Source organism: Stylophora pistillata, chromosome 4 (genome assembly GCF_964205215.1).
Source record: "Stylophora pistillata chromosome 4, jaStyPist1.2, whole genome shotgun sequence".
Lineage (NCBI taxonomy): Eukaryota > Metazoa > Cnidaria > Anthozoa > Scleractinia > Pocilloporidae > Stylophora > Stylophora pistillata.
The window spans coordinates 41891756-41918451 of NC_142522.1; the positions used below are offsets into that span (position 1 = coordinate 41891756).

General features: G+C 37.7%; 1 protein-coding gene and 1 pseudogene across 2 annotated transcripts; both read right to left on the reverse strand.

The window, feature by feature from the left end:
* Positions 1-1966: 1966 nt before the first annotated feature.
* On the reverse strand, positions 1967-20885 carry LOC148733810 (uncharacterized; annotated as a pseudogene). The gene is made up of 15 exons (XR_016000517.1): positions 20809-20885; positions 20001-20072; positions 19750-19824; positions 14501-14572; positions 14081-14146; positions 13751-13822; positions 11755-11826; positions 11255-11326; positions 10662-10733; positions 9167-9238; positions 8822-8893; positions 7658-7869; positions 6417-6536; positions 4069-5580; positions 1967-3645 (listed from the first exon to the last, which is right to left on the reverse strand). The product of XR_016000517.1 is annotated as an uncharacterized LOC148733810 (transcript).
* A 325-nt stretch (positions 20886-21210) lies between these two features.
* LOC148733811 (leucine-rich repeat-containing protein 3B-like) lies at positions 21211-24342 on the reverse strand. Its single transcript, XM_088758035.1, has 6 exons — positions 24033-24342; positions 23831-23902; positions 23258-23326; positions 23016-23087; positions 21753-21824; positions 21211-21289 (listed from the first exon to the last, which is right to left on the reverse strand). Exons 1-6 carry the CDS (start codon positions 24242-24244, stop codon positions 21211-21213), a joined length of 576 nt encoding a protein of 191 aa, XP_088614161.1. The 5' UTR covers positions 24245-24342.
* Between the last annotated feature and the right edge of the window lie 2354 nt (positions 24343-26696).

A 26696-nucleotide genomic window follows, 5' to 3' on the forward strand; every position in this document is an offset into this window, starting at 1 on the left:
TGAAGATGGCATAAGCATGCCGAAACATGTTTCTCAAACAAGTTGTCTATTTCTTACAATGTACAGTTAATTAGTTACAGTAAGCATGGAATCAACGCACTCACTCGCTTAGGAACAATTCTAGCGGTTGTTGATTGTTAGAAAGTGGAGGTAGCGACAGGAGAAAATCCCTCGATACGTTTCCCCCTTTACAGTAGAAACCACACAGGTTTTGTTTTTTTCTTTTTTCAGCTTGAAGGCAAAAACCTTACTTTATTTTCGTTATGTTCCAGATTGTTAAGTGTTCAGTCTAATGTTGCTTACACGTAAGCACGGGAAGTTTAATTTTAAAGGCTTACCTTGACCTAGGAGAGCAAAAAAAAAAAGTCATTTTGAAAGACTGCTTGGACCTGATGCTTCTTTTTCTCTTGTCTTTTTTTCTTTTGTGTCATAAATCAAGGCTTAACTCAACGGGGGCATAAAAAATAGTATCCGATCCGGTCTTCTTGTGCTCACAGTCGTTTCGTAACCAAATGCAGTTGATTTCTACCCATGTTTTAATCGGTTCTTGCCCAAACCGGTGATCGATTCTTACCCGCCCAAAATATACATTTCTTCGAAATACCTAATGAACAAGCGCGTGAACAGATGTTAGTTGTTGCCCATAACAAGTTAGGATCACTCAAGGGAAAAACCTCTCGGAGCTAATGCTTTTGTTCCTTTTCTCTATCATTTCCTTTTTGCATTACCTCAATTGGTTTGTAAGTGACTCAAAAAAAAAATGTTTTCAATGTTGCAAATGTTTTTCAAATATTAAAAGCCACAATAAGGTCAATACTTGCATTCTCATATCGAGAGGTCCGATCACCCACGTGAGAGTAGTCCCTAAATGGATTGCGGTTTCGACGTGACAATCTCAGCGGAAGTCAATATGTATTGACGGGACTCAACTCAGATGGAGACTTCGAAGTACGAAGATGTCCGAAAAGTCAGCTTTTACCACGGCCAACAATCCCCAGTACCAATCTCACCCGGAAGAGCTGACTCACACCATCAAACATGACTCCTGGGTTTAAACCATTTTACTTCTTGTATTCTTCACAGGCTAGTGCGATAAGACAAAAAATGGAAATTTTCTCCATGGCCTTTCACTACTTTTGGAGTTAACGTTGACGCTGGCCTAATATTCACACTTGGTGAGTTGATGTCCGTTAAACATGAGAGATCGGTACTTCATGATCTATCTAAGAATAGAAAAATTGTAATAAAGTTCGGATACAACGCAAGCTGACATTTATTGGATGGGCGGCTCTGTCAAAGTCTATAGCATGGAAATTAGCTAAAGCCGTCCCGCCATCTGCCAATGTCTAGCTTTTTTTCGTTCACTGAAAGGGAATTTCGGAAAAAGGGAGCAGTCTAGTAGCAGCAAAAAGAACAAAACAAAGGTTTGGAAATATGCCAAGCACCGTAACTTGAATTATTATGACGGATGCAAAGACGAAAATCCTCAAAGGGGAAACAAAATTGACAGTCTGAGTTTTAATTTAATTTATTCCATTTCACTGCAATTACATGGGAAAAAAAAAAACAAAAGAACATACAATAATAACAAATTGGATTACATAACAAGGCAGTGGGGAAGACTAGAAGGGAACTGACGAGCCATACGTAATAATCAACCCATTATGAAGAAAATATACGGATATATAAAGGTATCAAGGTATGTAACTAGCTAGCTGCTAACTACCTAACTGAGTAATCTCACTAACTAACTAACTAACTAACTAACAACCTTACTAACCAAGTGCTGGTTTAACCTAGGTGGTACAGGGGTGCTCAGGGTCGAAAACCCTATCGTTATAAAAAAAGTGCATAGTCTCTTAAAAGAAGAAACACTACTGTTGGCCGTCTTCAATGCATCAGGCAGATTGTTCCATAGACACAGAATCCTATTAAAAAATGTTCCCTTAAAGAGTTCCGTTCTGAATCTATTAATTTTTAGTTTATTACTTGCATGTGATCTTAATCTCTCATCTGAACAAAATTCAAAATACAAATTAAGTGAAGAGTTACAATGCCCGCACTTCAGTTTATACAAGTTGAAAGATCTTTGAATTATCTGCGGTAAACCAGTGGTAGCAGGTTGAGACATTTTAGGCGTTCATTATAGCTAAAATCGGGTAACAAGGCGAGTTGCACGTCGTTGCACCCCTTTTAAAGGTTTTCACGCTTAGATAGATCGTAACCTTACTTATGGTAATAAAAATCAAACACAACTAACACTCGTATAGTATGTATAGTTCGTGTTTAAAAACAAAACAGAGGTGGGGAGAAACACGAGACGTAGTCGAGGGCTTCTCCATACACTTATTTTGTGCCCAAGCCACTTCCTGCGTGCTTTTTAACAGAACAGAGCACAGTCAAGGCTTCTCTACTCGATAATTTACGCATGTGGGTAGAGTTTTAAAAGTTGATCACAACTGATTCAAACGCATTGCAAATTCTAAGATGTTTTTGTTTCTTCGTGTTACTTAGTAGATTTTTTCCCTCAAAAAATTCACAAACATGAGGCACAGAAATGTTATATTTTAATTAGAAAACTAAAAGAACCTTCCTTGTGAGTAAAAAGATCCGTTTTCAAACCCCAGATGGCTTAGTTTTAGGAAATTTTTAATTCACCGAAATGCGATGTTTATCGATCAAAAAATCCAATCATCCATCAATACACATTAAACGGGGTTCCACTGGAATCTTTACCTCACCATTCTTACTTTGGAATTGAATTGTCTTCCAATCTGAATTTGAGCTTTTATATAGAGAATATTATAGGGAAGGCTAACCGGTCCCTTGGTTTCATCAGATATTATCTTTATTCCTGTCCAGAAAGTGTTAAAAGTCAGGCATATCTCACCCTCGTCCGCCCATGTCTAGAATACGTCTGCAGTGTGTGGGATCCATATACTCAAAAACACTGTCAAGATATTGAAAGAGTTTAGCGGCGAGCCGCCAGATCCGTGAAAAAACTGCTATGTGCGCGAACCCGGTACAGTTACAAACCTCCTGAACGATCTGAGCTGGCACTCATTAGAACTGAGACGCAAAATAGCGAGACTTACTACCATTATATATGGTCATTATATATGGTCCTTGTATACCTAGCACGTTATTGAACATTTTTATGTCCCATTGTAAAAAGAATAACATAATAACAATTTTTCCACTAGAGAAATAGTTCTTCGAATTCAACGGAAGCGGCATCCTGGTAGCTTGAAGTTCCTCATCGAGCAATGTTCAGACCTGTTCCTGCCTATAATATACAAGTCCAGTGACAGAGGAGCTTCCTATTCAGTGGAGGAAAGGAAGGTAATGCGTCTAAAGATTCATTCTGAAGAGCGCGATAATACTTTATGAACTCGTTTTAATGGGTAAAGCTAACCTATCCCTCGAGGATTAAAAACTAAAAAGAAGTAGTCATTGAATACGTTTATCACTACAAAATATCACAATATAGCAGTAACAATTGAAGTGCTTAGTCATTGATAACTAAGAATCGTTCCTCTGTCAGTGGTTGGGCGATCATTAAGTTTTTCCGTCTACTCCGTTGACCTTCAACTTGGCAGAGGGAAATATTTCTCAATGCAGACTTCAGGTGGACGAGGCCTTTAACTGAAAAAAATGGAGATATATCGGAAAAAAAATTATATCAATAATGATGGATAATCTCCTAGTCAGTATTCCATAGTTTTCATGTTTTTTGGCTTCCTGAATGTACCAATCCGTTCAAAAAGATACTGCATGATAGACGAATTTGATTATAGAAATGTCTGGCTGTATGAATGTGACTGGACCGAGAATTAACGCTGCTATGCTAGCGAACATAGACAAGTAGTTAAAAAAAAAAAAAAATAGGAAAACTGCAAATAAAAATAAAACAACAACAATAACAATAAATGAGAAAAAAATAACGTCTACCACACCTTAGGACTATGATGGGTAGGTTAAAACCCCATTATTCATTGAAAATAAAAAAAAAATGATTACGGAGCGAAGTAACAAAGAGCTAAGGGCTTTTAAAAAATAAAACCTTACCCAGGGCTACGAACAACACGGCGCTGTTCAGAACCACGAACAGGATATTCACAAAAATGGAATTGTTCCCTTTTTGATTCTGCTTGATGGTGGGCTGGGAATAAACTGCACCGAGGCAAACGTTGAAGAATATTATCCAAAGCACAAAGGTTTGAAGTCCATCTTCAAACTTGCTTTTTATGGGTCGAACAAGAGTGTAAGAAATTCCTGATGCACTTGCTGCAATTACGGCAAAGCCAATTTGAGAATGGCTTTCAGAACCAAACAATAGGACGACTGAAACGAGGGTCAGTTTGCGGTACATCTCAACTATCTCCCAGTACCAGTATTTCTCTTTATAATTTTCAAAGAACACTTTAAAACCAAAAGCAATTTCTTTATTAGTGCCAGACTCGCGGTATTTGTAAATGGGAAACAAAAGCAAGAGAGGAAAAATGACAGGGTATACTGCAAATACTGCTGCAATAAGCCAGAACACGTTATGTCGAGTGGTGAAGCACCGTAGGGAATAATCAGCTTTTAGGAGAGATATGCAATCGCGATCGTCATAGGTAAAGCACACATTCACACAGACTCCAGGCAGGGGTAGGATGTTTATGATTTTCTTACTTGTCATTGGGTAAGACAACAGAAGAAATAGGAAGATGTTCCGATAACATGACTTCTTAATGGCTGAGATTTTCTGCAGCTTTTGGCTTATCAAGATATCCATGCTGTTGATGTAAAGTTTCTTTAAGGATATATACAGTAGCATCAAGCAAACAACTGTAACGTTAATGGCAATGGCTGCAACAAATTAGATGAATGGGTCCACTCGAAGTTGTGGATGTATGCAGCTTAACGGTGCAAATTGTAATATGTTTCCCTCAAAAAACTTCAAGTATTTTTCCATGGAGACAAGTACCACAGGCCACTGGACCCGTGCCAATGCCGAATAAATACCGGTGACCACTTGATAAAATCCAATCACGATCTTGGCACAAGACATGATAACGTCTGCAACGGTACGATCGTCTTGGGTACGTTTTGAGTCTCCCCAAAGAACCAACGCAAACAGAAGAACAAAGACGACAACTATTATCGTACACGAGATGATTGTGATTAACATATTGGGACATTGCAAGCAGCTGTTAAATCGGAAGTAGTGGTTGTAGGAGCAGATTGCACAGAGAGTACCTCGATATCCTGTGTTACAAGATGAGTTGATTCCGCCTTTGCACGAGTCTGGATAGGGGCACTTGAGGGACTTTGGTAACAGTCCTCCGAATGTAATAAATTTCTTGTCGTATTCAGGTGTGGCGATGTGAGTGTTGGCCACAAAACTGGAGTATTTCTCCATTACGTCCGTGTTGTTCCACTTCCAGAAGTAACCCGGGGCCAATATCGCTGTGTCGTTTTTACAGTTCATTCCATGATCTGGACAGAGCGTACAAGGGCCGAAACGATCCAAGCGGTAGAAATTATGAAGACATCTGCAAGCACGGTAACCAGCCGTCTGATTAGTTTGGGTTCCTATTGGGAAGAAAGAAAATGCACCATGCATCAAATTAACTAGGATTAAGGTTTTTGGTAATATAGCCAGAAGAAGGCAATCCTCTGCATCATGTAGACCGATCTTCGACTTGAGTGTAACTAGTTCAAGCAGGCAAAGGGCTTAGGGTCCACTCTACTTTTCTTTCGAAAATCTATAGGTATTTACACGTTGTCGAGGTAATTAAAATAATTCCCCCAAAAATATTAGGAAAGAATTAAAACAAGGAGAATAAAGGAAACATAAATTAAAATGTGAAAAGTGACTTTCAAGACAGACGTTTTGCCTTAACCCTGTACATGCTAACATCAATATGCCTTTTCTCCATACTGTTCTCCATGCATTTCCTAAGGTGCTGACCGGGAGAATTTGCTTAACAATCAAGAGTTTCTTCAGTTGGCGACTATTTCCTTTATTCTCCTGCCCTTAATGAATGAACGATTCAGGGCTGATATTGTGAGGAGAAATGAGATACTTGTCACTCTCAGGGATCAAGGGTGAAGCTGCCGGGTCATTGGTCAGTGGCCAGCACTTGCTGGAACACCTGATAAAGTTAGCTTTTCTCGTCACAGGAAACGCAATACTGCTTTGGTGTGCATTTGCCTGTCCGTTATGCACGGATCGCGGGAATGAATTTCCTGAAGAAAACCCCGATGAGGTTTGGGTATCAAAAGCTCTAAAGAAACCAATGCCTTTAATTTGTTGAAGTAAAGGGACAGAACTGTACTATCTACTTAAATTTTTGTAACGGCGCATCTTTCATACTCATCAGCAATATTACTAATCGCCTATTTGTAAACCTTGGTATGATCCTCACCATATGGACATGCAAGACAATCAGTGGGAGATTTTCCTGGATGACGCGATTCTGGAACATATGTACCCGTGCTACAATTCTTACATCTTCCTTGACCCATTTCATCTTGATAAAAGCCACCTGAAGTTAATTAAGAGAAACTTTATGATGAGAATGTCCTTTTGAATGCAAATTCCTCCCTAAACTAGATTTGGACTGGTAGGTAATCGATGAAATCTATATATCGAAGGTCATACTGGCTACATCTAAGATTATAAGGGGTCAAACGCAATATCTACCGCTTCCTGGAACTTCTCAAATTACACAAAGCAACTTTTGAAGCAGGAGACTCCGCTTAATTTATCTCCAGTCTGGGGATGAAGAGATCGCTAATTACTGCTTTCTAAGATGTTTCATATGAACAGTCTACTGATTCAAGAGCGAACGTCCTTTCTAATTCTACAGGAATTTATACATTTTGTAGTTTTACAAATATTTTGTCACGCGAACCTATATTTCGATTCAAGAGCAACTCATTATTTGTGTTTTAAAGAAATTAATATAACTTCTTAACTTTGTAACGAAAGTTAAATTAATATTAACACTGCTGAGTTCAATTTCTTGTATGTATGTATGTATGTATGTATGTATGTATGTATTTACGATATTTAAACAGGCCAACCCAGTTCAGCTTGAACCTGGTTTAAATGGGGGCCTGTGCATCCCACCATCCCACCCCAGGGAAGGACACCCATCTCACAGTAATCTCGTCTGTGAGAAATTAACGTCTCCTGCCCCAACCCTGGAGGAGACGGGACCTCCATTTATTCGTCTCTATCAGAGAAGACTAGAATATCTAACCATTTCTTGATGTTATAGAAAGGTAGTTAATCCTACTCGAATATTTTAAGACCTTGAGTGTTGGTCCGGCCGGGGCTCGAACCCTCGACCTCCCGCGCAACATTCCAGCGCACTATCCATTGGGCTAACTGGGCGGTGGAATGAGCAACTGAAAATTTCTATTTCTTAACTTGTGTCGTTCTTACAGAGACTAGTACTTAATATTGACTCTCGCTAGACAGGTTATAGCGAAACTTGCTGGACGGAGTTTATGTTCATTGCCTGCCCCCCCCCCCCCCCAGACTTTGTCTTAATGTAAAACAATTGGTGATCACGTCATACCGCTTGATCATTTGTCCATTGATTTAACTAATTATTATATCCACAGAAGAGTTAAAAAAAAAAAGATAAAAAAGTATCACCTGCTGGACATGTTCTGCATGTGCCACTGCTATAGGTACCAGCCACGCAAAAGGAGCAGTTCCTACAGCAGTCCTTACATTCGAACCACCATTTATTAGGATGACAATAATCACATGTGAAGCCCGAATGTTCAAGAGACGCTACAACTTGTCCACTCGCTACGGCTTTGCTGGTCAGAATTGTAAAGAACGATTCAGATGGGACGCAAATGCTTTTGAAAAAAAAACCGACATTTTTGGATCAGTACTCATACAAAATGCATAAGAAAGGTAACAATTTAAATTCAAAAAATTAATTTCCCTGGTCAAGGAAATACACATTTCCTTCTTCCAGTGCATACAACATCCCGTAATAATCTTCATGCCATGAATGTTGGTCGGATACTTTAGGGAACCGAATGAACCCAACGACAAAGACAGAGATAGGGAGGATATTTTTCAAGAGGTTGACACAAACTTAGGAACTGCTGGAGCACAAATTTCCTATTTATATAGAATTCACATAAAAAAAAAGTTTGCTTCCATAGAGCCCGAACCGGCTGACAATCCTCAAAGATGGTCTCAATGGGGTTAACCGTCAACCATCAAAAGTCCAAACTTTTAACCGTCAACTGTCAAAAACGCAATATTTTTAGTGTCAACCGTCAAATAAGCCAGCCATTGTCAGCCGTCAAATGTCTAAGATATCCTCAATTCGTTCGTATGTTCCTTTCTAGTCCTTCCCCACTACAAAAAATGAAAGCGGCGAAAATGGAGTGAATTAAGTTGGTAAATTAAATTAGATTAAGTCGAGTCTATGACCACCATAATACTCGTTCAATGTTTTTTTTTTACCACGTTGCAGGACTTACACTTAAAACTGCTCTAACACAAGCCTCGATACCTGCCTATAAAATTCATCTCAAATAATTTAAGACGTAGGACACTGAAGGCGTTCCCCAAGAAACATATTGAGAAAGCCATAAAAAATAATATTTCTTGAAAAAGTAACCAATAACTTCATGAAATGAAAAACTGAAAAATACACCAAAGACATAAACGTACGTACGTACACACACACACACACACACACACACACACACACACACACACACACACACACACACTCACGCCCACACACACAAATCATTGCCGCAAATAAGTGTATAACTTGTCATTCCTTACATTTTTATGCCTGGTGTCATATCATGAAACATTTCAAGTGGCAGCATTGTCAGTGGGTTGTCAAAAATCGTCCTGAAACAAAAGGAAGAGTTTAACATTTATCAATAATTATCAACAAGATAATTAAGAGCTTGTTTCACTATCATAAATGCATTGCAATAGCTAACAAACTGTGGGCTAGACTTTTGTCAATGAATATTTAACTAAATTGTCTGGCGACGGGGTCCTATCCTGTCCGCGTTTCAAGTTTTATTAGATTTAAATAAGAATTGGATTTGCGATATGTATTTTCGGTGTAACAGAACAAATACGTTAAAATAATGGAACGTTGATTGGACAACTTACAATGTTTGAAGGTGAGATAAGCCATTAAAGGGGTTACCAATTATTTGCTTGATTTTGTTACCGTGAAGAAACCTGTGAACAGTAACGCATACGACGGATTAAATCGCATTCCTGACGCTCTTGTTTGTTTAGTCTTTTTTCTGTAAATATTCCGGCACTTTTTAAACAACCTTGCATACATAGAAGACTCGTATCTATTGGAGATTGTTGTTCATCAGTTGATGGGGGTGACAGTTACTAAGCTGTCGATCCATGCATGTAGACTCCGCATAGAGTCCTAGCATGTAGACTCCAGCAAAGAGTCCTAGCATGTAGACTCCAAAAAAGAGTCCTAGCATGTAGACTCCAGCAAAGATACCTAGCATGTAGACTCCAGCAAAGAGTCCTAGCATGTAGACTCCAGCAAAGAGTCCTAGCATGTAGACTCCAGCAAAGAGTCCTAGCATGTAGACTCCAGCAAAGAGTCCTAGCATGTAGACTCCAGCAAAGAGTTGATTTAAAAAGAGAAAATTTATTCGCCACTCACAGAGAGAGTAAATTGAACGCATCTGATCATGCAGAAGGTGATGTAAATGATTTAGATGATGTAAATGATGTATTGATGTAATGATGGTTCGACTAAAAGGAAAAATTACGTTATAAATTACAATAGATCTAAGAAAATTAGCAACGGAAATGTAAACGAAAAAAGGACGAAAGACTTACGGATATGTCCTCCTATTGACGTAAACGGGCCGAGTGAAATACACGATGATTTAGAATAAGAACTTGCCGCAACAAAGGTAACACTGAATATATTGTCCATTGAAAAACGAGAACTTGAAAGTGTAATCAAACGAGTCACATGAAGATAAGGGTTAAAATTTAAATCAACAGTAACGCACGTACGTGACAGGTCACGCACGTTTGAATCTTACAGTCCATGTCCATCGTTATGATGCCACTCTTAACGGCTATGAACGAATCACGTTAAGTAAAGTTGATTTTGCATTCTTAGGAATGATGCATTCTGAGAGATGTTAACAAAATGCTTTCTTTTTAAAATTAAAAAAACTCCAGGTCAAGATCGGGCAAAGCAATAAGAATTATACTACGACCATTAGAAGGATCCTACTGGCGTATCTAGAATCGAGACTCACAGAAGGCATAACCTTAGACTATTGGATAACAACGAGAAAAAAAGACGTTAAAAGTTTGAGAAGAAACAGCGTATTAAAGGTATCGACTTTAATTGAGCTACGTGTTTTTGAGCAGTGTCCGTATTAGTGATGGAGCATCTTTTGCCGTAAATTGCTACCCACTTATCATTTGTTGAGCGCTTAAGTCAGACTCAATGATATTATTATTATTATTATTATTATTATTATTATTATTAAATTGAAGGTATGGCACTTTTCAACAGTTGCCGAATTTAAGCGGGTATAGCCCCAGCATATTTTCTATAGCCATGGACCACGAATGTTAAAATTACCCTTTCTAATTGTAAGCTACTCACAAGACTTCTAAAGTATTAACATCAGCAAATGCATTATCAGGAATTACTCTCAGGTTGTTGGCCATCAATCCTCTGTTATGAATAAAAGAAGAAATACAAAGACTGTAATGATTGCTCTTAGGCTCTTGGGTTGCAACCAGTTAGCAGACAGTATAGAAGTGTCAAATTTATAGAGTTAATCCTCCCAAGAATACTTTTTTTAGCTGGCTGAACAAGTTCAGATCTCACTAGGTGTGAAATAAGCAATATCCGTTTGCTTTATGGTACAAAAATATATTCTTATGATTAATGAATATCTTTATATGACACATTACCTGGTTCAAAGTTTGGGCTCTCATGAACCCTTCTCAAAATTCCTGCTCTGGACACCGTTTTTGAGAGCACAAGAAATCACCTTCCTCCCAGTGTGCCCGAGACTGTGTCTGAGAACTTATTTTTCAATGATTAATGGTATAAAATATTAATGTAAATGGTATTTATTTGTCCAATAAAAAATGTTCCATTCACGGATTATGAACCACACAATGTAAGATTTAGGACCAAGAAAAACTCTGTACGCAAGTAATATTTGTATGAATCATCTTAAAACTTACAGGAGACGTAAATTTGTTAGTCCGGTAAATGTGCTTGGGCTGATGTCGGTGATGTTGTTAAAATTTAAAAGCCTTTCAGACAAGAAAAGAAAATAATAACAATGAAGAAACATTCATCCCCAACGAATTTCTTCTTAGCATGTAGTCAGTCCCACCACTGAGAGTCAAAAATTTTGTTGAGTTGGGAATCTTACTGACTAACGGCGATTAGTTCTCATGGCATCTTTACATGTGCGACCTCGAATTCTCCCAACTGTACTTTTTATTTACAAATCACTGTCACTCCATACGAATGCATTCTCCGCTGTTCGTTTAACTTGTCCACCAAGTTTATAATGCTGCATTATTTTAAACAACCCTGCTTAATTCATCTTACCCGAGCAATTTCTTACTATTAAGGGTTCCTCCTAGATCAGATTAGATCAGAAATGTTGGACACAGCATTTCATTATCATTAGTGTTATTGTTTGATTGTAAGAGTAGATAACTGTTTAACCTACAAGACTATTAAGCTCTTGCACCCACTGAAAGCTCCATCTGGTATGTATTGAAGCTTGTTGAAGGAGAAAAACCTGAAGCGAAAATTTCAAATGAATAAAGGTTAACTTGAAGTTTCGAAAGAAACTGTGGTGCTGCGTCAGAGGGGGTAATAAGGTAATTTGGTGATATCAACTCAGTTAAAATTGTAAATTGGCTACCGTAACGAATAAAAAAGCTGACGTTTCGAGCGTTAGCCCTACGTCAGAGCGTATGACGAAGGGCTAACGCTCGAAACGTCAGCTTTTTTATTCATTACGGTGGCCAATTTACAATTTCAACTGAGTTGATATAGCGAAAATTTCAAAGTTTATCTTACGAAAGTAGGTGATGATGATAAGGAAAATATTTGTAATAACAGTGATAACGATATCTGTGGTAATACGAACAGTAACTTATAATGACGATAACGATTTTTATTTATCAAAGCATTTCCACGTAATTACTACGTCGGCCATTAGAAGTCCGCGATTAAGCTATTAAATGTTCTTGCCCGAGAAATTGCTCCAGGGACCAAAGGTGGTGGCCAATCGATTTGGCTGAGACTTGGCACAAAAGTTGGGTGTGATAAGACATTTCAAAACCCACTTAGGCTGACTTCTTTGACTTCGCTCCGACGAAGGGCTAATGCTCGAAACGTCAGCTTTTATAATCGTAACGGTGGCCAATTTACCATTTCAACTTTGTTGATATATTCAAATTATTTTGTTACCCCCACCGACGCAGCCCCAAACAGTTTCTTTAGAAACTATCAGCCTTTATTCACTTCCTTGACTGTTTGTTTTTGAGTTTAAGGGGGCTCCCATTTGTGGCCTATGGAGCACCAAAGCTTCATCCCTTCGGTGGCATTTTGAAAGTGCTTTAAAACTCCATCGGTTAATTTTGCTACTAGGTTTTCAAAGGAAAAAATATTTTTATTTTCCTAAACCCGATGTTTGTAGCACTGGTCAGAGACCGTCTTAGAGCATTTGTAGGCCATGAGTCGAGGTATTTCTAAATAATGACACTGATTTAGCTTTAGTGTTTCATTTTCACGCACCAAATACAAAATAAAGGCTCTATGTCAAGAATTTTTTTCTGTTCATAGTATGAATTATGCTCAAAATTCCATTTTGTTCGGCCTTAAAGGTGCATGGAGACTTTAAGCCAAAAACCTAACGAACCTTAATAAGCCAAGTTTTTCTCAACTGATTTTGATAAATGGGTCACTCAAGTACATACTGGATTTGGTATGAAAGTTATGCTGGAAGACATGTGAATATTATGGTTTCTTGAAAAATGGCAATTTTGGGTAGTGATTTTGACCTCAAATTTGACCAAACTGTAGCCCTAGGCCCCTCTTTGTCTAATTGCTTGGGAACAAAGCATGTTACATTTATGAAAAAAAAAAGCTCCACTTTAGTACATTCCATGGTCAAATACGTTTGACAGCACAATTTAGAAATGGAGTTTCTATAGCCCTTTTGAAATGCCACCTGGAAGACTGGAATATGGTGCACTACGAGCCACAAATGAGGCCCCTACCCCCCTGAAACTCCAGAACAAGCCGTCACAGAAGTGAGCCAAAGTGGGTTTTGAAATATCTTATGACAACTCAACTTTTGTGCCAAGTTTCAGCAAAATCAGTTGACCACCACTCTTGGCCCCTGGAACACTTTCTCAGACAGGGAGTTTCGAGCATTCATTTAAAAAAATAGTTTTTTAATTGATAGGTTAGTAACAGCATAGACAAACATTTCATTGCGTAAAGTGTAAAATTTTCAGATATTTTCTAACATCAGTTAAAAACAAATCGAAACTGTGGAACTCCTTAGGGATATGAATATAATATCAAAGGGACTGAGTGCATTGAAAGTTTCGTCTAAGCACAGGCGTCTAAAATACATTAACTATGTAATAAACTTAGGAAAACAAATACATGTGTATGAGTTTCATGATTGCGAGATTTGTTGAGCTTACAGAGCAAGGAGCAAAGTTAAGTTCCCGAAGTCATCCTTATGGAGTGTTTCGATTTGATTTCTTGAGAACATCCTAGAACGCAATAAAAGTATTTTCAACAGCTTGTTTGAAAGTTGTCTATTTAATGTATGTGCACAGCCATAACTCATTTTGCAAACAGTTGAAACATCGGTTTAACTGTATGCAAAATGACCTTTTTCTCTATTCTCATGAGATTTTTCTTCGAACAGAAAAAGGCTGCTGCAGATCTAGAGTTGAATGAATTAGGTAAATCCAGATGACACTCCAGTGTTTAGTGCAGCACTATAACCGAGAAGAATTCAAACTTACATAGCTCCCGGTGTTTTAAGTCCAGGTAACTTGGGCACAGATTCCAGCCTATTGTCATCTAAGTGTCTAAAATGAAAATCGAAATAACATACTAGTAAAAGATGGTAAAAGTTTCTTCATCAGAAATTCGAAACAATGACCTCGAGTAGCATCTCTCTTAGCAGTCCACTTAGTCTTTAGTGCGATGGCATACACTTCGAGATCAAGTCAACGCCGGAAAACCAAATTTAAATTTACGGAATGAGATCTATCTCAGCCAGAGTAATTCAAATTGGGTGCAAAGGCACTTGTCTTAACCATGCAGCAACTACGTTTTAGCTAGTCATATGGTTTTCGAAATTAAACCTCGACTCCTGTTTAAATAACCACAATTTATTTGCGAGAGTTAATTTCATAATGAGAATGTCGTTTCGTACTTACAATTCTGGTATTTTTGTGAAGCGCTTGAACGTTCCATCCTCTATTGTTCTAATTTGATTTTTATCCAGGCGCCTGCGGAAAATAAGTAAAACTCGTGAAAACGATAACGTTCAAAATTTACTTCCATTGAGTGATTATACTGAGTTATGTCCCAATTCAAAACTGCAGATACTTTAGCTAGGTACACTCTGTGCTCTTAGAATGTGTTTAAAGATTTTCATCGATATCTTTATAATATTCAAAATATTAGGTCTGATTATCTGAACAAAGCAGTGTCAAGAGGGCCAAGAGCTGACAATCAAACTATCAACTGATAGGGAAAACCCAAGGCCCGCTTAGTCTAGGTCTCAGAGGTTTTAAAAATCGCTTTCAAACTGCATTCTCACGCAGCCTCTGTCGTTCATTTTGCCTGAGCAAAAACCCTTTAGATAAGAGTTTTCTTTAACTGTTCTCGGAAGCATGGAAATTATAAAGAAAAAAAAGACAAACAAACTACGAGCTCTTTCATTGGCTTCTTTGATGAAGCCAGCGTCGCCTCCGTCCAGATAGCCTAAAAGGAAAACTCACCTCAATTATATTTTTATCGTAGTTTTCATTTATTACGCTTTCTTCTGAAGTATAGTTTGCAAGGATTTAATGAAAGTAGCACGCGTATGACTTTTTTCATAAGGGTAACCGCAAAGGTGGGAAGTAAACTTATGTCTTGGGTAGGATATTCGACCACAGAAAGTCGGTGGTAGTGTGACTAGCACTGTGGCATTAAAGTCTGATAGACGTCTTCTTTCAAACTGATCCCATTATCATTTTTCACTGAATTGGATAACTTTGACATTGATGCATCCTTGTCCTTTACTGAAAATAGACACTGCTGATTTCCAAACTCATACAATGTTGGAAGGCTGCAAAGGGATCACTAGTTCCCCTTGTTCCTCCGTCTACGAGATCAACTCCATCCTTTACCAAGCCGGCAATATTATTCAGCGGTTGAGCGTGTATGTCATATAATCAATTACAATGTGTCCGGGGCAAAGAGGCCTCCAGAATATCTTAGGCACTCCGAGGCCAGATATGATATGACAGTACACTGCAAGAGATTATATATCAAATATATGCATAAAACCTCGGATAAAATATATAAGCGATTTCTATATACGTGTCAGTTTTTTTAACCATTTTCTTTTTTTTTCCCTGTGCTGCTAGGAGACCAATATATCACCAGCTTATTTGTTTTTCGGTGAACCAGCAACTATCGATCTTAAGCTTAACAAATAACAAATCAAATACTTTGGTAGCTGTAAATCTTTGTTACATTTTAAACTTTGTAGACTAGAAACACAACATACAAAATGAATGTCAAAGATGAGCGTTGAACAATATTGCAGGCGCGATCTGATAAAATATGGCGGATTGTCCTATTGAGTAACATTAGCGTTTGAGGCATCAAATAATCTTTTTGCCACCAACACATATCATGTAAGCCGATAAGTATCCCACCGTAAAAGACCAACTATTTAGGTGGATCTTTCCGAGAGCTCCGTGTGCGGTTAAATTTTCAACAAGGCAACGAAGCAAATCGAATCTGGTACATTAAAATTGCTGACAGAATGGCTACTTCTCTAACAAATGATGTCAAGCCAAAAGTTGCAACTGAGGCACCACAGAGACTTTTATGTACTATCAAGATTTCTCCTGGATTTATTTTGTCAGAAAGTTCGACTACATGCGCCCTTAATGTTCATCGTCAACTGCTGCGTTTCCTCGAGAATAATCCAAATATGGCTGCGGAAAAAAGTTCTCAAAAATGGCTCAACTTACGCTATTCAAATGTTTTCTCCTCGTTCAAGTATTAACGATATTCTCTGGGAAATTTCTTGTAAATTTCAAGTTATTTTAAGTTCATAAAACAAAGACGAGGTGTACGGATTTTTGATGATATGGACTAGAAAGCGGGAGGTATATGTAAATTTCACGTCAGCACCAACTTTGAAATGAAATTCCCAAAAATTTTGACACTGATTTTAGAAGTCTAGTGATGGCTTTCACTGACCATATAGGAATAATGATCAGAAGTGGTTGCTCGTCGGAGATATTGGGTCTTGAAATACCCTTATTTTCAGACTTTGTTAAACCAGAAAAAGTCGTCTATACTTAAGCGAGAGGTAAGGGAAGAAATGAAATGAAAAAGTTAAAAAAATTCAGTTTCCTAGAAGTCTGATATAAAATACAGCCCAGTTGATTGAATTCGCAGATGGATTTTCAGTTTTTCACAGCAGCAATGCAAAGTAAGCTAATTGATTATACAAAAAAATGCAGGAAATGGAGGTCTTCGCAGGGGAACCTATATCTCCCAGAGAATCAAATACTTTGAACTATTATTTTCACACTTTTGTTAACTGACGATACTTAGCATTTATGCCAAGTTTGAGCCAAATCGGTGATTTGAGGTTTATCGTCCCTGCCCAGTTCTGCCCGGTTCTACCCGGTTCTACCCGATTCTCCCCGGTTCTGTCCGGTTCCGCCCGGTTCTGCCTGGTTCTGCCCGGTTCTGCCCGGATCTGCCTGGTTTTCTCGTGGACACGCTCTTAGAGCTTTATCTTTTTAGTTTATTCCCTCAAAGTTTTTTTTTTTTTTTTTTGATGAATGAACTACGAAATTTTGCAACGGTCGGCGGATTCTCGATATTTACGGTCGGTGGCTCTTAAAACCCTCAGGGAAAAATCAAAGGGGTTGTTAACACGCGCACGCGTGAGGAATGAGGGACTGCCCCAAGTGGCAAATGAACAGGATGAAAGTGTAAAAATGCTAAGAAGAATCAAATTGGTCACACTGTAAGTGAATGATGGCGTACTTATCCTAAACAGAAATGTCAAGCATATTTTAAGCAACTGTATACTGACAACATACATCAGACAATTACATTACTGGGTAACAGCTACATGCTGGAGAAACCCAACTAAATGTTGTGGGGTAACATATGCTACGATGGATTAGCATAATTTACTAATTCTAATTTACTCCATTTTCACTGCATTAATTTTTTGCAGTGGGGTAGGACTAGAAAGAAACATACGAACCATACGTGCTAGTACACCCTCCCACCCATCCCACCCATCCCACCCCAGGGGAGGACATCCATCACACAGTGATCTCATGTGTGGGAAATTAACGTCTCCTACCCCAACCCTGCAGGAGACGGGAACTCCATTTATTCGTCCCTATCACAGAAGACTACAATATCTAACCATTTCTTGATGTTATAGAAAGGTAGCAAATTCTTCTCGATTATTTTAAGACCCTGAGTGTTGGTCCGGACGGAGCTCGAACCCTCGACCTCCCGCACAACAGTCCAGCGCTCTATCTTTTGAGCTAACCGGGAGGCGGTTTGCATAGGATAGCATAGGATCCCATGTGGGGGATGGGGGGTGTAGCATTATCCCTAGTCACTTTATGCTATAGAAACCAGACGAAAAGTTTGTAAGTGCTGGCTCTTAATGGGTCACTTGGCTTGCATACGGACTTTGCTTTTTGCTTTGTTGAAAAACTGAGAATAAGTTATTTCACTTCCAGATGTCAAGTGAAGTCCCATGGTGTTTTTTAAGTACAGTGCTCAGTTCAAGTCTAACTATTATTTTTGGGTGTATGTTCAGCACCAACAACCTTCCTTGTAGTTAGCTATAGTTACTTATTTAGCGGTTCAATGGTATTTCTTGCAGAAACTATAGTCTCGTACATCGAATAACCCTCCGACAGTCCTCATACATGGTGTGAGTTTTTTAAACCAATCAGAGTTTACGTAGTGAAGCAAAATCAAAGCATTTCCGGATTTGCTTAATAATCAATTGAAAACTACTTTAAAATTGTTTGTTCTTATCACTGCAAAGTTTTATCACATGCTGAACTGGGAAGTGGAAATGAGGCTAGATATTGCTTGTAGTGGTTTGTTTAAATCAACTACCAACAAGAGTACAACACCCTTTTGCATGACGTCACAAAATATGGTTAGGGCAGTACGTGCACAAACTTGATTTATGATGCAAAGAACTCATCCAGTTGGTTTGTTCTCAGTATATTGCCGTATATACTGTAGAAATTTAACTGTGGAGCTTGCTCTATCGTTCTTTCAAATTAGCAAATACTACCCAAAAGTAAAGCCTGATATACTAGCCTGAAGTCTATTTGAAGCCCGTGTAAAAAATTCCTTGCAGTTTTCATGTTTTCTTAGTGTGAATTTGGCTAAAGATTGCTGTTTTTCATTTACTTGGTTCTCTTGATCAGTCAACTTTTTAAGTTATCTTGAAACAGAGAAGTCATGACTTGCAAATTAAGGTAGAAAAAAGGGTATTTGGCATCAGTGTAAATAAATCAAGGTTTAATGTAACTTTGAATCAATAATTTGTAAATGTCTATAATTTTTTGGAGCCTCTTAATTTTTGGTCAACCTTTCCTTTACTTAAATTAAATTGTTGTTGACAACACTTTTTAATGAGATCTTGGAGCTAACGAGTGATACTTTTGTTATTTCAATAGCATTATAATTGCAAAAAGATGTGCAAGAATTTTAAGTTTAATTGTAAATAAAACAGTTGTCAATCTACTTTCATGTGTTGAATTTCTTTTTGACTACTATATACGTGTATATGTTCATACATTGTATTTAGTTTAGATTAACTGGCATTTCGTGTAAATGTATATCAAAGTTTTACGGGTATAAGCTGAGATTTTAACCATTAGCGTCAATCTTATCAAAATATGTTAGTTTTTCAAGTCAAGGTCACAGAAAATATAGTTTGGGGAGAGCATAATTTTGTAAAAGGAAGTGTACCGCAAAATCTGAAACGCCCGAATACCCCTGGTAGTTAAAATAATTAAAGACGACATTTGCTCCATTTTTGACCGTTCAAATGTTGTCTTTAAACATATTTAACTTCACTTGAACGGCACAAATGAGACATTTGTCTTGCATCATATTAGTACATGTTTGTCACTAGAGCGAATGCATCACTATCCTATTTATCCTCAGGACAAATACCATATTTGTCTCTCAATCATATATGGTATTTATCCTCAGGACAAATACCATATTTGTCTCTCAATCAAATATGGAAAAATGTGACAAATTTCATATTTAAACCATATTCATACTACATTTATCTTATGTAAAATCCTATTTTTCACCCAGTGAAATAATCGGCTTGTTTGAAGGCTTTTTACTTATCCTCAAAAAAATCAAAGTATCATCAGTAACTTACAGAACTTTAAGCTCATCAGACGGTCCTTCGAAGGTGGCTCTTTGTAAGTGTGACAGGGAGTTAGTCGCCAGATGACTGAAAAATGATAACGGTTACTGTCAAATACCCAAGGCTAAAAAAAAGTGTTTCCTGAATTGAATTGTAGCTTTGAGTTAATTGTAAAAGATCAATTTTAATTTGTTTAAAATAAGGATTGCAATAAAGGAAAAACTAAAAGGTATACATTTTGTGTTACAAAGAATCTAACTTACAGTTCACTGAGATTTTTCATGGCTTCGAAGGTTCCTCCTTCAATGTGTTTGAGACCACAATCGTTTAAGAATCTTACAGAATAGAAAATAATAAAAGAAAAAAGTGTACCTGTAAGACATCATACGAGTATGCAGACGTAAATAGATATCGCACAAATCATTAAAGAGGAGACAAAAATATTATCATCATCCGGGCCCGCTCATGCAATCCCATAGAAAACCACACTGAGTAAAAGTTGACGAGTGCAGGGTCGGACAAGTTGACGTGAGCAATCGCCTCGCGCGAATCCTACGCTTCTTTTGCGCTTAGCAGCCTTCCATGTGATTCATAACTCAATAGCGTACCATTTGCCATTTGTTAATTGCACTGTGAGCTACTATAGTAAGACGGGCGATGTATTTTGACAGTCTGATTTGGTTATGTCAACTAAGTTGAAATTGTGAAGTGGCCACCGTAACGAGTTGAAAAGCTGACTCTTCGAGCGTTATCCCTTCGTCAGAGCGAATGATTTTATTCAATTTAGGTGATATAACCAAATTTAACTTGTTACCCCCATCGATGCAGCACCACAGTTTCTTTAGAAACTTTCACCCTTTATTATTTCGACAGTCATTTGTTTCCAATCTATGAAATGTGCCAGCCAGTGGGAAAAAAAGTAGAGGGTGCATGAAATAAAATTGAAAAAGCTTGAACGATTTTCTATTCACTTATTACTTCCAATGAATTAAAAGAAAAACAAATCGCAACTCGTAAATAAAAATTGGTCCTGCGCACTTTCCTTGGAATAATCTCTATTTATTGACTTACATTTCTATAATTTCACTAAAACCAGAAAAAGTGTCCGCAGTTAAGCTAGGTCCTAACGGATTCCCACTGAGATCTCTGAAGAGATAATAGAAAGTCACTCTTAGTGAATAGATATCTATGTTTGTTTTAGCTAAGATAGTGACGTTCTGACTGCATACTGCTGTTCCTCATCAAGCGGTGAAATAGAATTGTTATTAAGCATCATGTGCAGTTTGGATAAAGCGATTTTTATTCTCATAGCACGATCCTTTGTTATCTCGGGTGAAAACAGTGCATCCATCTTTCGTCAGTTACCCTCCTCCTTTTTTTAAATTCTTTTGAAGAAAACAACAACGTTATCAAGAACGTTAACGATAACTAAAATGAGCAAGGCAAGCTTGAATTCAGTTTCAAAGGATATACTTACAAGTATATAACGCTTTTTAGTTTGTTTGAGAAGACTTTGAATGCACTCAGCGAAATACTGTTGCCTCCTAGAGACCTGGTAATTAAAAGTGCTAAATAAGCTTTATCAAACTACACGTAGGTAATTAGTTTATTCCGACTTAATCAGAGTAATGCCCATGTTCTGATGGCTCGTATTTCTTGTAATCTTCGCTCATTGGATGCATGCTGCTGAGGTGTGAGCTCATGTTTACAAAATATGGTATCGTCATAGCTTTTTGTCCCTTTCGCAATTAGGAAGGATTTTAGCATTCCGTGAAATACGTCATGGTTTAGCTCAGTCTGCCATTAAAAAGGAGAGAGGAAGGGAGGGGCGCTATATTGACACTTTACCAAAAATTCATGTTAAGAAGCCTTATGCACATTAGAAACCAATTTACATGATGTACCCTGAATAGATTTGTCACATTTCTTATTTTCCTCTATTCGTTTTCTAGATTATAATATTCTGGCTATTATTGTCCATGATTTCTGTCTTAAAGTAAAGACACTATACCCACATTCTTTTTAGCTTCTTCAAATTCTGGAATGCGCTCTGAGGAATATGCTCCAAAAGGTTGTATTGAAGGTCTCTGACGAGAAAGCAATGCATTGTTACGTCTATGAGTCAAAAAGCTATGCAACGCTAAGTCCATAAGTCAAAACAGAATTCTGAGCGAATTACTGGCTGATATTCTCCTAAGCATGATGAGTCGGGTGACATGGAGGTGGCGGATGGGTCAGGGGGAGATGGAGTTCTATAACAATGATACATTTTTTGGATGATCCATACATCCAAACGCCCTTCCCTTCCCTAAGCTAAAAAGATGAAACCATTTAAGTTTACTGTGTATTTCCATAAGGCGGATCGTCTAGAACAATACGCCACGTCTAGAACAATATGCCACGTCTAGAACAATATGCCACCATTACTTTTTTTTCTCAAAGTGTCAGGGTCCATGGATCATCTCCGCCCACAATTTGCAGTATGGATGAGAGCTACCCCCCCCCCCCCCCCCGCACACACACACCCACTTCAAATTATCTCGAGGGCTTCTCTCATCCTTAGGAACCTCCTAAAGGCGTGTAAAACATAGCGATACTCAAACTGATATCTTTTATCAATTAATTGCAGTTGATTTCGAGGATACCCTTGTAATTTTAAACTTAATGGATATCGGTCTAATGCGCAACATTCCCGTCCCTTTTTGACGATAAATAAGGGTAAATAGTGGATTTTTATTGCACCACTTCCATTGGCTCACGGCACCTCTTTACAAAACGTCAGAGGGATTTTGACCAGGCTCCATTGAGTACTTTGAAATTCTTGAAAGAGATTTTTTTCTGATGCTTTTTCAGAATTTTTCAACCTGAGCTGACCCATTTTCAATCATATTCCTCATGATCACTCTGAATAAAACCTCAGCTCAAGTTGTGAACAAACGACGAAAAAGCTTCTTGTGAGTGATGTCCTCAGTTTTTCAGTTTTCAAGCATTAAAGTACGCCCTTCATCGAAACATTACAACATTAACTCCGCCCTCAGCTATGCAAATGATTGCTTTCTATGTTACTGTTTGATGTGTGATACAAAAATATGCTATGCCTCAGAAATTGGACAACAATTTACAATCAACCTCACTGTTTTTTTAGAATTTAAAGTTTAAGTCACTTTTATAAATCAAGGCTGGTTTCGATCGAAAATCACTAAAAATTATTGGAAATCTAGAGGTTCGTATTCCCTTGTAGAGGTATAATTACCCTTCGTTATATGTGGTCTACTTACAAGTGTGTTAAACTCGTCAGATTCTGGAACGCTTTCTCAGGAATAAACTTCAACATGTTCCATGACAAATCTCTAAGAAGAAAACATTTTGTCTCAGAGAATGGGGGCTAAATCGAATAAACGAAAGAAAGCGCGAAGGCTGTCTGGATCTTCCTGGCTTGTTTAATTTCACAAGATAAGATACACATTACGTTACATTATTGGCATTTATATGTTTAATTACAAATCCAATTTATACGTACATCTCTGTTAGGTTTGGAAGATGGAAGGTGCTCTGAGGAAAGGTCTTCAACTTATTCCCAGAGAGATTGCTATAAGTAAAAAGAAAATAAGAATAGCTCTCTCAATTTGTGATTTCAAATAATAAGGGAATTAACTATAAAAAAAGGCTGGTACTTGGAAGTAAAGAAAATAAGTAAATAGGAAAATTAAAAACTAGGCATTGTCATCTCAATAAAAAAACGCAATTTAAAAGCCATGAAGAACAATGTAGTTCTGTTTAATGCTACGTATCTTTGAAGTTTAATCAAATGAAGATTGCAGTTGACACTTGATTTGTTGTCCAAAAAAAAAATGTTATCGCTTCAACAAAAGCAAAGAAACAGGGTAGGGATACGGGATTGATTAAAGCTTACTCGATACTACCCCGGAGCCTCGTTGGTTCTTCAAACAACAGACGACTTGTGGCGACGCTGCTGACAAAACTCACGATGTCTGGATCGTAAAGTCGCTATTATTCCATATATAAAGTAACGCGCGTTTATGTAACGATTATTAAACATTGATACAGGGGCGAGCTTCTTTCATTCACTTACATTTTCTTGAGTATTGTCAGATTTCTGAAGGTATATTCTTGGATCGAGCTCAGTTGATTACTTGACAAATCCCTGAAGAGGAAAAAATTGATAAGGGAAGGATGTAGTACAAAATGATTGATTAGAGAGGAGGTTTTCGATTGTCTTTTTCAGTTCCATGATACAATCTTAGACAAAAACGTAGTTGCATGAAGGCACTCACAGTGTTCTCGTGTTGGGTGGAAGGTCACTCGGTACGTGCGTAATTCCTCTGCACTTAATACTGACTCGATGGGGGCCAAAAGTTTTGCATTGACAACTTCCTGGATGAAAATTTTGTGGACAACAGAACACAGACGCCAAGAGCCAGAGCACCAAAACTAAAGGGGCCAAAGGATTGCATGTCGACGATTGGATTGAAGGTGACTTACTCATCTGTTCAAACAAAACAAAAATATATGTATCCACTGAAAATTAACAAATGAATTATCCACTACCTTCATAGTGTATGATTTTCGAGATATGCTTTGAAATACCTGCAGTGAACCTATATTGTTCTAACATCTATTTCTACACATGCACATATAATTTAAGATCCACTTTGATTTCGAAATATTCGTTAAAATATCGTTCATATCACATTACTGAAATCTACATTATTGATCCAAATGTAAGAACTCACATCTCTCAGGGAATCTGCATATTTCCTGCAGGTAAATAGGTTTAAAGTTTTTTCAGCATGGGGAGTAAAAGGCTGTGTTATGTATGTTATGGTATCCTAAGAATCGATTGTAAAACTTGAGCTGTATTTGAAGACTACTGATATAGGATGAAGCTTTTTCTGGTCCTTTCTAAAAAACTGGGTTTTTATTTAAATCTTTAAGCGAAAGAAAACTTTCAGCATAAAGAAGTTTCAAGCGTCGACTAAACTACCCACCACTATATGTTAGAAATTATAGTCAGAGTTGGAAAGAAAAGAACAATATTACCTCAATATGGCTTTAAGCAGGTCTGCTTTCAGGTAATGTCAAAGTTGCAAAACAAATACTATTCTGCCTAATTATTTTGAAATCCTCGAACGGTCTCAGAAACAAAACTTGAATTTCAAAAGAGTTAATGAACCCGGCTTCGATAAATTAACTTGTTTTGCTTCAATCGATGCTTTTACCAAGATAAAAGATACAAAGTTCCAAGTTGCTTAGCCTCAATTGTTAGCTTACCCCAAGCCCACCTCATTACTAACTGCGATTTTCAAATGAAAGAAGGAAAGTTAAAGTTATCCAAGCGAAAAGCTGCAGTAGCTGAAAGAGCTGTAACCAGACTTTTCCCTCTCTCTTGAAATCATTTTAATTGACCTGTACTGATTGACTAGGTGGTTATTATGCATTAATGAAATTTCGCTTACCTTTACATTTTGCTTAACCAGCACATAATCAGCACAACTACAGGGCTTAATTGCCATTTCTTTCTGGTTATAGCCGTAAAATGGCTATGATAATTCTTTGTTTGTATTAGTGATTTCAAATTGCACACCGTCCATTACACACTCATCCTCAGTTCTTGTTCACTTTGGTATTCTTCTCCTATTTCCATCATTGTGTACTTTGCTTTTTTTTTTCGTCTTTATTCTGACTTTTGATGCTTTCCATAATCTTTTCTTTTCTCGTCATAATTTTCCTCTCTTTCTTTTGCTTTGCTATAGTTGTTTGCTGTTTTGTGTTCTGCTTACTGGCTCTTCTAAGTGTGTGATATCACTCAATTACATTCAATTCTGCATGTGACGACTTATTAGTGAGAAAGATTATCACATTGACAAGTTTGTTAAAGCGTTATTCACGGATATTCGTGGCCGTAAAATTACAAAATGGGAACAAGATTGAAATGATTTCAGCCTTGCGTGACAAACGCTTGAGTGTGTTTCATCTACAGCAATATCAGAATGCTTCCCGTTTTCAACGTCTTCGGCAAAGAACATTTGACCTACCGGTATAAATGATTAAATTGTCGTCTTTCAAGTTCACAATGAAGCTCAGTTTTGCCGTAGAACTTTCTTAAGACTTAAATATGTTCAAATTTGCCAAGAAAAACAGACGCCCTCCACTAGCTTACGGAATATGATGTTGTAAACAATTTTGCCCTGGGAAATGATGAAAGTTTGAAACGAAAGCAGGGATAAAAATCAATCTGTCGTCATTAGCTATGCATGGCTAGCTTATTGCATTGATTTTCTGATCGAACACGGTGTTAACTGCTAAAATGTGCTTGGAATTCCGGAGCTCACCATGTTTCATCACATGGTGCCGGGCCTAATTTGATTATGTCGTGACGTAAATGCCGATGTTGCTATTCTTTACAAAGTTCAGCCTGGTTTTCCGTGCGGAAATGAAAAGCCCCAAACTAGTTTTTACATCCTCGAAAACAACATTATTTCCCCTTACCATGAGCTTAACCTGAACCGATTCTGAGTTATACCGCATGGTGAAAATGATAATTGAAAGTTTGCTACGAAATATGACATTTGAATTTTGAAATATTGAGGATTTTCATGAAAAAGATCATTTGCCTCTACTCGGGACACTGATTTCCGCCATTTTATGGCCACGACACCTCGTTTCAGTTTTCATTAATTTTCTAGGATAAAGAAGCAAGTCCGAGCAAAAAAAAAAAAAAACTTTACCACGTTTCTATGTTCACTACAAGGTGTCTCTGATTGAAATATGAGGTATTAATTTTTCATTCCATGCGCCATCTCTCACGCGGTCTTGAAAAAGTCGCTTTAAATACAGTATTGAAAGTTTGGCGAAGATATAGTTGCACAACTGTAATGATCCGTCAGGAAGGATATATCCAAGAGCATCTATGGCTGAAGAGGCGCAGGTGTTTTTGA

Coding starts and splice junctions, on each gene's coding strand:
- LOC148733811 (XM_088758035.1), bottom strand. CDS start 24,244: ATGAGTAAGTCACCTTCAATCCAATCGTCGACATGCAATCCTTTGGCC. Junction 23,088..23,257: donor CTTCCAAACCTAACAGAGAT/GTACGTATAAAT, acceptor TTTTCTTCTTAG/AGATTTGTCATGGAACATGT. Junction 21,290..21,752: donor TTGAAGAAGCTAAAAAGAAT/GTGGGTATAGTG, acceptor TTTAATTACCAG/GTCTCTAGGAGGCAACAGTA.